Source organism: Falco punctatus (assembly GCF_963210335.1).
Source record: "Falco punctatus genome assembly, chromosome: 14".
Taxonomy (NCBI): Eukaryota; Metazoa; Chordata; class Aves; order Falconiformes; family Falconidae; genus Falco; species Falco punctatus.
This window is the reverse complement of record NC_137594.1, coordinates 5,990,927-6,004,637: the sequence shown is the minus strand read 5'-3', so window position 1 is coordinate 6,004,637 and position 13,711 is coordinate 5,990,927. Positions and strand designations below refer to the sequence as shown.

Sequence of the window (13,711 nt, the reverse complement as noted above, 5' to 3'; positions counted from 1 at the left end):
CCGCAGCCCCCGCCGCCGCCAGGAGCCCCCGCCGCCGGCTTTTGTCTGCCGCCCCCGCCGGGAGCCGACCCTCCGCTCGGCCGGCGCCCGCCCGGGAGCATGGACGCGGCGCTCTGAGAGCCGCGAGGGGGACCCGCCGGGGGCGGATTCTGAAGTTTGAATAAGGATTTTTATCGCTTCCCGTTCCCCCTTCCCCCCGCTCCCCGCCGGTGCGCTCCGGCCCCTTCCCCCATCTTCGCTGACAGATTTTTTGTCGACCCCCCTCTCCCCCCCCCAGCGTTTTCTTTTTAATCCGCCGCGTGGGGTTGGATTTTTTATTATTATTTTTTATTTTATTGGTTCTACCCGTCTCTACCGCCCGTAGAGACCGGTCCCCCCGGGCGGCCGCCGCCGAGCGCCACCCCCGACCCGCGGGGCTGCCATGGATCGCACCGGCGGCTCCGGCGGGGGCAGCGACCGCAGGCAGACCGAGGAGAGCAAGCCGCTGCTGGGCGAGATGTCCGCTCCCGAGGGGAATAAAATGGGTGCCGCGCCGTGCCGGAGAGCCCTGCTCCACTGCAACGGCATGAGGTACAAGCTGCTGCAGGAGGGGGACATCCAGGTGTGTGTCATCCGGCACCCCCGGACGTTTCTCAGCAAGATCCTCACCTCCAAGTTCCTGCGGCGGTGGGAGCCGCACCACTTGACCCTGGCGGACAACAGCGTCGCCTCGGCCACGGTAAGAGCCCGGCCGGGCCCACCGCCACCGCCGCGGGGGGCAGCCACGGCGCGGCCCCGGGGGGCTTCCCCGCCCCGCGGGGCATCGGGGGGCGGCGGGGGGTGCCCGCGCCTTTGTGCGGCGGCCGGCCCTGCGCCGTGCCCCCCGGGGGCGCCGTGTGCCGGGGGCTGGCCGGAGGGGTTCGGAGTGCCTGCGGGGGTCCCTGTGTCCTTTGTAATCCGGCGGTGTTCCGTACTGCAGTTTCGGTGAGGGTTTTTTTCCGAGCGAGTCTAGTCTTCATTATTATTGCTGTTACTGTTACTGCCTTTTGCCTCTTGCTGGCCATTTGTGCCTTTTTTAAATGTTTTTTTTTTTACTATGATTATTTTATTTTCTCATTCCTCCCTCCTCATCATGACACTGACGTGGAATCGCCACACTGAGCCATTTCTCTCCGAACCCAGAGTCAGCAGAGCTCTGGCCGCCCAAGTTGGAGGTGAGGGAGGCGGAGGATGCTTTTAATCCGAGGGCGAAGGCTGGGGCTTTGCACCGTCTTTGCTCTGCTTTGGTCTGGGCCTGTTTTTGGGGCTCTGATCAGGTCACATTCCCTGCCCAGGCACAGGCAAATGGGATCGTAAAATACGGAGATTCCTTCAGGGTTTTCTTCCTGATGGAAAATGATGCAAGAGAAAAAGGCAAGGTGGTGCTATCAACAGTACAAAAGATGTACAATAGACGGCTACAGCCTTTAAAAATATGATTTATGCTTACATGTACGGCTTAAAATTTCATGGCCGGTATTACTTCGACATTCATATAATATGTGACGGGGCTACATCCAAATTTTGTGAAATAGCAATTAACACAGCTTGCAAAACATGCTTTACACTGATTTTTAATCATTCAGTACTTCGATCCTGTTGGTTTTTTGATTTATATGCAAGTGTCTCATTTTTCTCAATGGCTTCGTTCTGGCCTTCCTATAGGACACTCGTGATATGAGAGAGTGGATTGGCTTTTGTGTGAATTTCTGTTAATGGTGCATTTCAATGGGTTTCATCCAGTCTGTGCTGTGCTCAGAGGTTGGATTTTTTCACACTTTGGTACGCAGAGACCTAGTGTGTGTAAATGCGTCTCCTGCATCACGCTCTGCTGTGGAGTATTCAAAGCAGGTTTTCAGTGGGACCTACTTTAACCTTCAGGTAGGCCAGCTGCCTATTCTCACGGAGCTCTTTTTTGTGCCACAATGACATCTCTGCTTACCATTTTCCACCGAGCTGCCGAGGATGTTTCCAAGGGAATATTTTTCTTTCTTTGATAGAACTACTGTGTAAAGGGAGAAGGAAGACTCAGTCGAGCATTGCTGGAGGAAACCCCTGAAAGACATGACCACAAGGAGCTTTTGCAGTTCTTCATTTTATTAAGATACCATCAGCGTAGAGGGGAAGTTGAGTATCAGTGGAGATGAGGCATTTTCCTGGCAGTATCCGTAGCTGATTATTTCTGAGCAGACGAGAGGGATACCGGTAGACAGAGGCATGATCATGCTTCAGATGTTAATCACTGCAATGTGGCAATACTAGGCATGAACTTGTATTTATACAGGAGACGTCAAACTCCGCTCGCTGGCAAAGCTGTCGCCAAAGAAACCATCTCTGAAAAAATTTCTGAAGTCCTATGGGGTCGTGCTTTAATTAACGTTGAGGTGTTCTCATTCCTAATTACTTCATGTATATAAATAGCAAGAAGATACTAAAACATTGTACGTACCATTGCAGGCTCCATTTTGTTAAGCAGTGCTCTTCGTGGTTGGTCTTCCGCCTTATCATTTTTTTCCAGTGCTAACTCACCAAGTAAATACCAAGTTCACAGAAATATCTGTGCTTTATTATTTCAAGTAGTGTCTTTGGTTTCCAGGGAGTAATTAGGGCACAAGGATAAGATCCGTATTCACTTGTTGCCTGAATGTATGGGTACAATTAGCAGGTGTCTTCCAGACATTGGCTTTACAATATCTAGATTTTACTTTTTTTTTTTTTCATTTTTTCTTTTTTTTTTTTCCCCCCAGCTGAAGAGGTGTGATTTAAGCAAGATCCGCGGTAGTTTAACCCCCACTGCCTATGGAAATGGGGTACAGGCACAATGCCAAAACCTCCTGAAACTGTAGGTGGATATTTAGATGGAACTAATTTGGTTTTCCAAAACTGTAGAAAAATATCCATACTGTCCATTGAAAGTGAGCATTGGAAGCACTCAACAACTCTGATAACAAGGTCATTTTTACACATAGAACTTTCCACAGGCAGGATCCTTTATGAGCAGCCAGTAATTAATCTTCACATCATCCCTTTGCAAATCCTCTGGCATGACGAGTTTTACTGCATTCTATATAACATGAATAAAATTGAACAGGAAAACAACATCACATTGTTTTGCATTTGAAAGCAAAAGTTGTAATGACAGCTAAATCCAGATCTGGCACATTATATCCTCAAGTACAGTGGATAAGTTATTTGTTGATTCTAGGCACTTTCTATCCTTTTTGTTGTCACCTGAGACATATATTTGAATTAAAGTCTTCTCCCCACAAGCTCTTACTTGTCAGTGCCTGGCCTGCAGTATAGGAGTTAGCATTAGTTTGTGTATGGATTATTCCATCTGCATTTTTTTTCACAAGTAGACACTGTATGTGCCCACATATAACTCTGGCCAATGAGACCCTATCTACAGATTTTTTTCTGTGAGAGGTAACTACTTCCGTTGTTTAATTAGGCAGTTACATGTTCTGTGCTGACAAGATAGCTTCCTGTAGCAGAAGCACCATGCAAGTACGCAATGGAAAAAGTGTTTGGCCATCTTATTTTAGCAGAATTTAGGGTGGAAAAAAATAATGTTCTCTACAAAGCGCTTTTTCTGACATTGTTGCAAGTGACTGTTTCAATTAAAATAAGTCTACATTAATTGAAAATGAGTAACAATTGTGTTCTGAATTGGTATATACGCTCAGTTAACAAATGGAAAGATAGTAGCTTGTGGTGTGGAGAGTCCCATAACTGTAGGTGTGTTGGGACTTTTATCTGACTGATGTTGTTTCCATTGTTTGCTTCGTCTTTCTCATTTCTCGAAGAATGGGTTAAATATAGTACAGTTTCACCATTACAGTTTCACTTGCATCTTTCCCAGGCTTTCATTCTAGCTAAGGTTTTTTTGGTGAAAGTAAATGCAGATCTATAACTTTTTTTTTTTTAAAATGTAAACGCTAAAGTCCCAGTAGCAAATTTTGATACTTAGAAACGTGATTTGCCGGACAACAGCTTGCCTGGGGATGAATCTGACTTTCTCCCCTGTGGCAGGAATAGTGTTTATTTTATAAACACCTACCAAACTCAAATGTAGCGCCTTTAGTGATTTTTTTTTTCCAGTGAGATCTGTCCTTGCACAGCTTGAAGGGCAGTGATAGTAAAAACAAAGACAGAAATAAAATCCAATTTGATATTCCTTGTGTGATTTTTTTTTTCTTAGTTGTGTGTGAAGAATAACCCTATGACTCTCTTCAGCAGAAATGTTAAAATTTAGTTTTCAGTGGTTGAAAGGCAGCTGTCATAACTGAACTTGTTCTGCCTTGTCCCTTTCATGTCTCTGCCCTGCTTTTCTCTTTAATTCTTTTACTTGCACCAGTTGGGAGTAGATGTTTAGGACAATGAGTTTTAGAGTACTGAGTTGCAAGAAAGACTTGTGATACACACGTATGCACAGCAGAAAAGGAAAGAATAAGTGATTCATTTTTGCTGGCTAGGGATGACCTCTAATTCCCATCTGGGAAGATATAACTGAAACGGTGAAGTTACTCATTAATATCCTTCAAGGAGGTGGAAACTTTAGCTTTTCATGCCCGTTTCTTGGTTTTGCCTTGGCAGGTAAGTTGAATGTAATGTGATGTTCTGTTCAGAGCTGGTGACAATCTTGGTAAGGTTTGAGTGTCTTTCAAACTTTTAAAGCTAGCTAGTCAGAAAAATACTTGAAACAAGAATATAAGTGGATTAGGGAACTGCACTTATATTTTCTTCTAGAGAGAAGAATATACTGAATTAATATGAAATGATGCAGGGGCAGGATGGTCTATTTCAAGCAGGCGAAGCGGAGTAGAAAATTGTCTTCTGATTGTTTTTGAAAATTCAACAATTAACCTACTGCATGTGTTTCAGCATGCTATTACATGTCTTTCCTTCCTTCTTTTGGTAAAGATAGAGCAAAAATTCCTATCAAGCCAGACTCATTGTTTACTTTAGCACAGGTTCCCATTAGTTAGAAAAACACACTTTTAAAAATTAAATTTCCTTTGAAAAACAATTAGCTCAAGTGGGAAATATTATGCAGAGCTCAGAAATTTCAAAACAGTCTTATAAGAAGAATTTTCTTAAAGCTTTCCTGGAAAAGGAATATTGTAGCATTATCCAAATTCCAAATAGAATGATTATGAATTAGCTATAATAATAATAAAAAAGTAAAATAAACAGTCTGTTCAGTAAACCAAGTGCTGTCGTCAAGGCCCGTGCTATTGATGGAGCTCTGCGAATGTGACTTAAAACTAGTGCGGTGGGCCTGCCATCTTTATGTGTATAAATAAGCATAAACACATAAATAACAAAGCAATTTAAGATCATTTTTTTGGATCCATTATAACAATGGAATGTTCAGTTACTGTTTAATATTTCTTGTTGTTTACTGTTGCAAATGATTGTTTTCATTTGACAAGAAGTGGTACCTGTACGGGTTTTGAGTGTACATGTTTTTGTGTATTCTGGTTTACCCTGTTCCATCCAGCAGGTGTTTTCTTCAGGCACATCAGAAAGAGCGTTGAATCTCATAATTTACATACAACCCATTGATAATTCAGAACTCTGCAAATTCACAGCAAATTGCTCCATGTCATCTGTGCTGGTGAAATTGAGATTCTCTTTCAGAACTGAAGGCAGGCATGCGCCTGCATTAATGAAACCCAAATTTTTCTGAAGACTTGGTGATTTAATGGTATATTACTATGTAGTGACAAACCTATTTTATTGCTGTATTAGCTAGTAGCTCGGTGTAAGAAAACCCAAAGTGATACTTCTTTAAAGCTGTTTAGTACCTATCAAACATACCTTTGAATATATAGTTCCTACAGTGGTTAAAAAGTGTATTTATAAGTCAGTAGTGTTAAGGTATGTGTTTATATGGTATAGAGCTTATATAAAATATGAAAACAGAAGCTATATTCATTGATAGAGTGAGAGCTCTCAAGGCTATGAGTGTTAACACCCAGCCAGTAAATTTTACATGTTTAGGAGCATAAATAAAAAGGATACTCAGAAATACTTCTGCCTCATTTTTCGTTTTGGCTGGGGAGTAAAGATATGGTGCTAGCCACTACGTGGTGGTAATAGTCCCCCTGAGGAAACTTGTAAATTGCCTGTGGTCCTCAGTGGGGACCTGATCCTGCAACAGAACTGGGACTGGAGGAGCTCAGCCGTCCCTCATGGGGCTGGGCCTCTGTGGAGCTGTGAGATCATTTCTGTTTTGTAGTGGAACATTTTAACTAGTGATGGGAAGAGTCTGCTAGAAGATCGAAGTTGGGATGTGGTTCTCCTTAGGAAAGGATGTGCTGCCTGGAGAAGCTGTGGATGCCCCATCGTTGGAAGTGTTCAAGGTCAAGTTGGATGGGACTTTGTGCAACCTGGTCTAGTGAACCCCATGGCAGGTGGGTTGGACTAGATAATCCTGAAAGCTCCCTTCCGACCCAAACCATTTTATGATCCTATGATTCTGTGAAACACCAAAAGGACATTTAGTTTTTCAGAGGTGAAGGGCTAGGCTGAGAGTCCCATCTGCAGCGACGTTCCAGTTTGCAAGCTTAAGTTTGCACTGTTAGCAAGAGTGGGAGGACAGGGGCTCAAGCCTCGGTCCCACCAAAATCATTGATGGAACCGTGTATGCTGAGGGATGCTTTTGAAGGAAAAATGTGGTAGGTTTAGTACAGCGAGAGGAGTGATTTTTTGCAGCTGTTTCATTTATTGCATAGAATTTGTTCGTACTTCTGAAGTTCCTAAATAACAGGTGGGTTTTAACGTGGTACAACAAAAAGGCTTCTCTCATTTCCTTCTATGTTAGTAAGCATGACTGGGCTAATGGGGTTTTACTCATCTCCCCACATAGCATTTGTGAATGAAAAGAGCTACCTCAAATAATTCAAGCCTTTTGGAGTCTTTAGAATTAATTAGGTTGTGGGTTGCATGGGTAGATTGTGGCGTGCTTGTTAGTGTTTTGAGCAGTGCTAGGTGCATCAGGTTTGTTCTGTCTCGGCATGTGTTTATAGATATGTAGTGCTTAACTCCATAAACAATCGTGCGTTTGAAGGTGATTAATACTCTAACATGTGCAATATATGTAGAGCTCTTGTGCATGTGTGTGCACTGAATAAATAACTTTTTCACACCATCTGATGATGCAGTGCCATTGGCAGTAATGCTGGCTTAGTAATGCTGGCCTCTGCCGTTCTTTTCTGCATCTGTGCCATACCACGTCAATATGTCTTTTGTACACGCTTAACAGTCTTCAGGGTCAGGTTGAGAAAATCTGTGTGAACTGGCTGGGGAATGATTTCTCTGTTTTAACCTTTTGCAGATCTATTGTCTTTTAACCGGATCAGGGAGCTGATCTGTTTCAGCAAACTGATCTGTTTCAGCATATAGTCCACCAGGCTGTTGAGGAAGAAGAGAGGGGGAAACGTGGTAGGCTGGAATTGCTGCCAAAAACAATGTATTATTAAATCGTTGCATAAAATTTTCCTGTTTTGCACAATATTTAAGAATGCAGGGGCAACACCAGGAAAAGGAAAAGACAATTGAAAAGCATACATTATAACCGATCACGTCAGTGGAGGGTGAAGTTTTAGCTCTTGTGGTCATGGAGGAAAACATGAAGGAGTCAGAACCAGATGCTAAATTAAAAGGCCTTCACTTCATAGGCTTAAAAATTAGGGGAATTTAACAATACTCTCTGGTTTTGGAGGAGGGGGTCTTGTTGCAGGTTTTGTGGACATTTGATGTTACCAGTACTGGCATTTCCAGTACTTAATTTCTTGTCTTTGCCTCTTGGGCTGCCCCATGACTGATGGGACAGGGCCAACGGAGTGCAAAAAGACAAAAGCAGGTGACATGCCAGGTCACAGACTGTGGTGTCCAGGGCATGAGTTCATGGTGAAGGCTATTTCCTTTTACTTTAATCTGAGTTTTCAGGATGTTTTGAAATATTTTTAAGCCTTTTTTTTTTTTTTTTTAGAAATTTAGGAAAAAAGGCATCTGTTTTTTTCTGGATTTGAGCACATCTGCTAAATGTGTGCTGATACTAATTGAGCCCAAGAAACTCGTCAAGTTGCAATGACTAAAATCTGAACTGGAAGTACACTTGGTCACGTACATTCTTGGTCTCGCTCTGTTGAAATCAGTAGGGTAATTTGAGGAGAGGGATTACCATTCATTGCCTGTAATGTGAATGGCAGGATGTGCTGTTCAGAAAGCCAGAAAGGTTCAGCGAAAGATCACCGTGCAGCTTTCAGGTTGCCTGCTTGTTGGGGGAGATGGCCGACTCTACTCTTAGGTTTGTACAGCTCTCCTCAAAACAGAGCCCTGCTTTTTTTTCCTTGGGTCGGCAGATCTCGAGGCGTTGGGCAGCCTGCGCTAGGAGTGGCTCTTGTATGAGTGAGAGGCTTGCTGGAAATTTCCCTGTTAGACACAAACAGTGTAGAAGCTGTCGCTGCTTCACCCATTTTACGCCACCATTTAGGCAGCACTGTCCCGGTGGAAAGTGAGTTTGTGCCATTATTTTCGTCTGTGGGGAAACTCTGGGCTAGGGACAGAGAAACTTGGGAGGACTGCTCACTGCGGGCTGAAAGCCCTGGCAAGGACAGCAGCGAGCACCTTCAAGATGTGACAGACCATGGGACCAAGTGCTTCCTCTGCACCTTCATATCTGGCAAGCCTGGGGAAAACACATGCGATTTGCTACGGTGTAGTAATGTTTCATTATTCGGTAGAGTCATGGTGGACCAGCAAAGGTAATTACTGACAGGACAATTTTGTTCATTTGTCTTTGTTGTTTTTTTTTTTTTTTTGGGGTTTTTTTTTTTTTTTTTTTTTTTTTTTAATTTGCATCCCCATAGCTGAAATGTCAGGGTGCTGTGGGAGGAGTGTGAGCCGATGTCCGTGATGCTGGGAGGTGCAGTCTGGCTTGCTGAGCACCCCTGATTCAGGCTGCACCAGCGTGCATGCCGTTCTCATTCAGAATTCCTGGAAAGGTCCTTCTAGCTCCCGCTGCTGCTGCTCTGTGCGGCATGCGCCAGCTCCCTCCTGCCTCTCTTCCCCAGACAGTAGAGCTTTATTAAAAAAATCTGCTGCTCACTGCAAATTGATCGCTTTTCCCCCATTTGGTCTTGAAATTTGCTGGAATACTGCTGTGGTGTGTGGTCCTGGCTGAAGCTTGCGTGAGGGTGAATCCTCTACAGGGGTAGCTGCCCCCAGTTTCTTGGAAGCGTAGGAAGATGGTGCTGCTGCTTCTGCTGTTGTCTTGCTTGATAAACACATCCATAGCCATTTTCACTTTGGAGGCAGTGGCAACGTGTGAGGTTTAAAATGGGATAAGCCTTTCATGTGCTGGGCCCTTGAAGTGTTGCTCTCCCTTTCTGCTCAGGATTACCGCTTGTTTCAGGGGTAAGAGCTCTTGCGCTTTTCAAAGTATCTTGCAGTTTCCCTAAAGTTCTTGTTCCTGTGACCAAGAGGTTGCATGATTTTCTCATTGGATGAAATATTTAAAAGGAAAAATGGCTGTCACTGTCATTGAGGAGAAGAGTAATAACTAGGGCTTCAAAAAAGATGAATAAAAAATGAATATCCAATGCTTCTCAAACTCCAGATTTCTAACTTCGTGATACTAAGAATGAGGATGTTGAATGCATGCAACTCTGTCACTAAAGGGCTTTTGCTTCTTGGATTTCCAATGCTTAAAGAAATGCTGAATAAAATAAAATCTTTTTCTCCTTCTTAAAAATTTTAAATTCAAATCTTAAAGTACAGAAATGGATTTAGGTTTTGTAAGGTTTTGTTTACAAAGATGCCACATGTGGTACAATAAATGTTGCCTGATGAAAGCTGAGATTAAGCTAAATCAGAGGGCTTTTTTTGAGAATACATAAATGCATTCCCAAATGTCATTATTTTATATTTCTATTTTATCTAGTATTTTTCCTAGGCCTAAAGAAACTGTGTTTGCAAGTGAAATAAGAAATAATATTTTTTTTCTCTTAGAAATACGTTGTATGTATTTCTGAAGTATATAGATGTCTATGCATATTTTATGGATGAGGTTTGTGATCGTGTTAACCCAAAGGTAAGGCAAGAATTCTGTAAACAAAAAAGTTGCCTCATTCTTTATTTATGTCTAGACAGCAAACATCTAACAGCAAAATTAAGTAATTGCATGTGCAGGTAGACAGTTTGGATAATTTTGAAAAGAAAACCTTTGTTTTCTTAGACCTCCTGAAGATACCCATGGTGTGTCTTCCCAACGGTACAGAGCAGGGATTTCTCAATGGTAAAGCTGCGATTGTGCTGTTTTTTATGTGACAGTGGCCCTTTCCTCTGAGTCTTTGTCTGTTTTGGCTATTGGAACCTAAGCTTTTGGGATCGACGGGTGTCTCGTACCATGTTTGGTTCCTGTTGTAATGGGCTTCCATCGTACCATGAAGTGTTTTGTTTGCTACTGTAAAACAAGTAGTGCATATTGCGAGCCGGCTGTGTTTTTGCTTTGTTTGTGCAAGCACCTAAAAGAAGTCTGAATGACTTTGTTAACCGTTTTCAAGGATAGGCATTATTAATAGTAAAGCAGAAACTGCATTTAAAAAAAGGTGTCTGAAACTTGCCAAGTGGAATTCAACTTTTTAATCAACATACTAAGGATGTGTATGTTTTTTTCCATAAATATGAATGTCTTTTTGACCTTCTGTGAACAAAAAAAAAGAGGTGGTATTTTTGGCTTTTAAAATGATCAGAAAAAATCATTTTTGGATGATAGTATAATGACTCCATTCTACAAAACTCCTTGGGTTTCAACTTCACTGTGCTTCAGCTTCTTGAAGTGCTTTATGGTTAGTGTTTTATACATGGGGAAAACAAAGAAACAAATAAGTACAGATCAGATTTTTGGACGTGTCAGTTACTCAGTTGGTGTATACATCTGTGGTTCACTCTGGAGTGTCTTAGGTTGAACACCAAGAATCAGTAGCATGTTGTGCCTTGCCCTAATGTTCATGATAGATGACTGGTAGGAGTTGGAGTGGGAATGAAGTTTCTTTGCTTTGGCTGCCAGGTGGCATCTTCCCTCCTGATTTTGATGGCTATTCATTTTCTTAATGGTTGTAAATCTCACGAAAAATCAGTGGAAGTGTGGGAGAGTGACTGACAGCAGAATGTGGCCCAGGGTGTCATGCTCTTCTTACTACCCTTCAATCTTCCTGCAAAGAAAATTTCTGTCAGGGAACCAGGTGCCAATCAGTTCAAGCCTCTCGCTTTCTGCAGCGTGCATGCTTTGTGTATTCTCCTAATAGTCACTTCCGACAACCTACCACTTTACTTTTGCTTTAGAGGCTGTTAAGATTGAATTTAGAAGTAGAAAGTCAGGGAAACCTTGACTGCACTGGAATTTTCAGGATGTGAGTGCGTTTGCAAAGTTACTATAGAAGCATGGTGTTGTGATCCGTTTTTGAAAAAAGATCAGCAGTTCTCTCTCCCTTCTCATACCTTGGATTTCCTATACAAACTTTCTGATGTTGAGTTCTTAAATTTAGGAATCGCTTGAGAAGAAGATGATTGCGGTGGCATCTCAAAGCACTACGTTTCTCTCTACTGCAATGTAAGCTGTAAGAAGGTAGAAATTTATGTGGACTTTTAAATAGTGGATCTGTTAGCTATTGGTGTAAGCTAATGCAATTCTGCAGTTTTTTGGTTTTTTTTTTTTACCATCTCTGCAGTTATTCTAGTTGGGGAGATCTGAGTGTGGAGTTATTCCTGGCAGTTTGAAAAGTTGCACAATGAGAGATTTCTTTGCCCTGGCTGTTACAGTGCCAGGCAGGGCACTGGGTGTCAGTGGTGAAGAGCTCTGGGTGTGTGCTTTCCTTGGGTGCTCTGACTGTAGCTGTGGTGTTCTGCTGTCTGATACTCAGCGAGTATCTTGGCTCTGAGAAAGGAAGGAAGGGACCAAAACTGTGAAAGGCCCAGTGATGCTTTGAAGAACAGCATTTACGTTTGCAGCAGAGGAGATTTCTGTCTACTCTGCTGGACTGTGTTGAATGAGATGTATCCTTACTGCTCGGTAGTGAAATGCCCATAGTTCTGAGTACCTGTCGATTCCTTGTGGAAGATGATTCATGTTCAAGGAAGCAATCATGTTCCTTATCCAATGATAGTGTAGAACAGCGAGTTTTATTTGGATGTCTGGAGAAAGGGAAAACAATGTCATGTTACAGATGTTGTTCAGTCATTGTTTAAATGGGAAGAAAATCTACAAAATAATTGCTGTAAACTTCTACCTTTAGTAAATAGGTTATGGTAGCATGATCACGGAAGGAAAATGAGCTCCAACTTATTTCAGTGTGGGAATACTGATACTTTTTCACATATTCCTTACAAAGCAAAAGCATTTTCAACTGTGTGGTACGGGCTCAAAGTATTATTCCTGATTGTTTTTGTTACGAAATGCAGCCAGTTTTCTTTCCTGCTATATGGAAGTGAGGAACATTGATGAATGATATTATGCAAGTGCAAATTATTAGTCATTACTTTATTTAGTTATTCTTTCAGCTGTTCATGGTTCTTTCAGATCATTCAGGTTTGTTTTTTTGTGGTGTAGTTTGGTGTTTTTTTTTTTTTTTTTTTGGTCACTACTATTGCAGTGACTTTTGAGGAATGTTTTTAGATTTTTAACTAAAAAATAGCCTGACATCCAGAGGCACAGAACAGGCTCTTCCTCCTCTCCCAGAGGAGCAAACGTCATGAGTGGACTCCTGGCACTGAAAATCCCATCTACTTTGCAACCAAATAATGTGAACATTGAAGAAAACATAAAACTTGTGCTGGCACGGAACTGAAGGTGAAAGTACGGACACAGTCAACATGTCTCGTCTGACTGAAAACACGTTTTCTAAGGTTAGATAATTCATCTTTTGTGATTGCTGTGAATGAAACAGGAAGTAAAGCTGGGAGAGCTTGAAATTAAATTAAATGCACAGGACCAGACATGCGCTTTGGTATTAAACACTGAAATACCCCTTCTAGGTAACCACTTTGCTTAAGGAGCCCAGCATTTGCCTGAAGACTGTAACGTCTTCTTGCTCTCGTCTTTATGGTGAAAAAATTACTGGCATTGAGAAATATTGCTAACGGCTTCTCTCCTAACACTAACTTAATGCCTCTTTTGGTGCTATGTCACTGCCTCCCTTGAAATTAATGTTCTCTGATTTATTGTAAGTTATTTCAAATGTCCCCAGTGACTTGGGTTGACTAATGTACTTTAAATCTGTTGAAATCAAATCTGTCGTGGGAGTTGACCGTGTATAAAGCTGCTCCCTCGTGGAGACAGACGACATGGGAAAGCGCTGAGCCCTCCTTGGGGCCTGCCCAAATACAGGGCTAATCCTTTATTGTTTAAACCTGTGGACTGGTGTAGGTTGGATGGCTTTAAACCTGGAGTGAGTCAGGATTAAGGCAGCACTAACTACACGCATTATCTATATACGGTGTAGGCTGTATGCATTTATGATAGTACAGCATGGCGCGAGTGGACTTGAAGGGGGAGGGGAAAGAAAGGAGGTAAGGATACAAAAAATATAAACAAAGCAGCTTCAAGTTAGAGATTGGATATGTGTGCTGCAGCCGAAAAGGGAAGTCTCTGAGTTAGTGACTGCTGTATGATTGCGACTGGGGG

General features: G+C 42.4%; 1 protein-coding gene and 1 long non-coding RNA gene across 2 annotated transcripts in view; one reads left to right on the top strand and one right to left on the bottom strand.

Annotated features, from left to right (window-relative positions):
* The first annotated feature begins 282 nt into the window (after positions 1-282).
* Positions 283-13,711, top strand: part of CMIP (c-Maf inducing protein) — a 138,393-nt gene continuing 124,964 nt past the window's right edge. The window contains exon 1 of the mRNA XM_080410695.1: positions 283-718. Within this exon, the coding sequence (XP_080266821.1) occupies positions 422-718 (297 nt within the window). The 5' untranslated portion in view covers positions 283-421. The remainder of the gene's footprint in view (positions 719-13,711) is intronic.
* Positions 1,062-4,685, bottom strand: LOC308073071. The gene is made up of 2 exons (XR_013931896.1): positions 1,961-4,685; positions 1,062-1,364 (listed from the first exon to the last, which is right to left on the bottom strand). It is a non-coding gene; the product is annotated as an uncharacterized lncRNA (long non-coding RNA).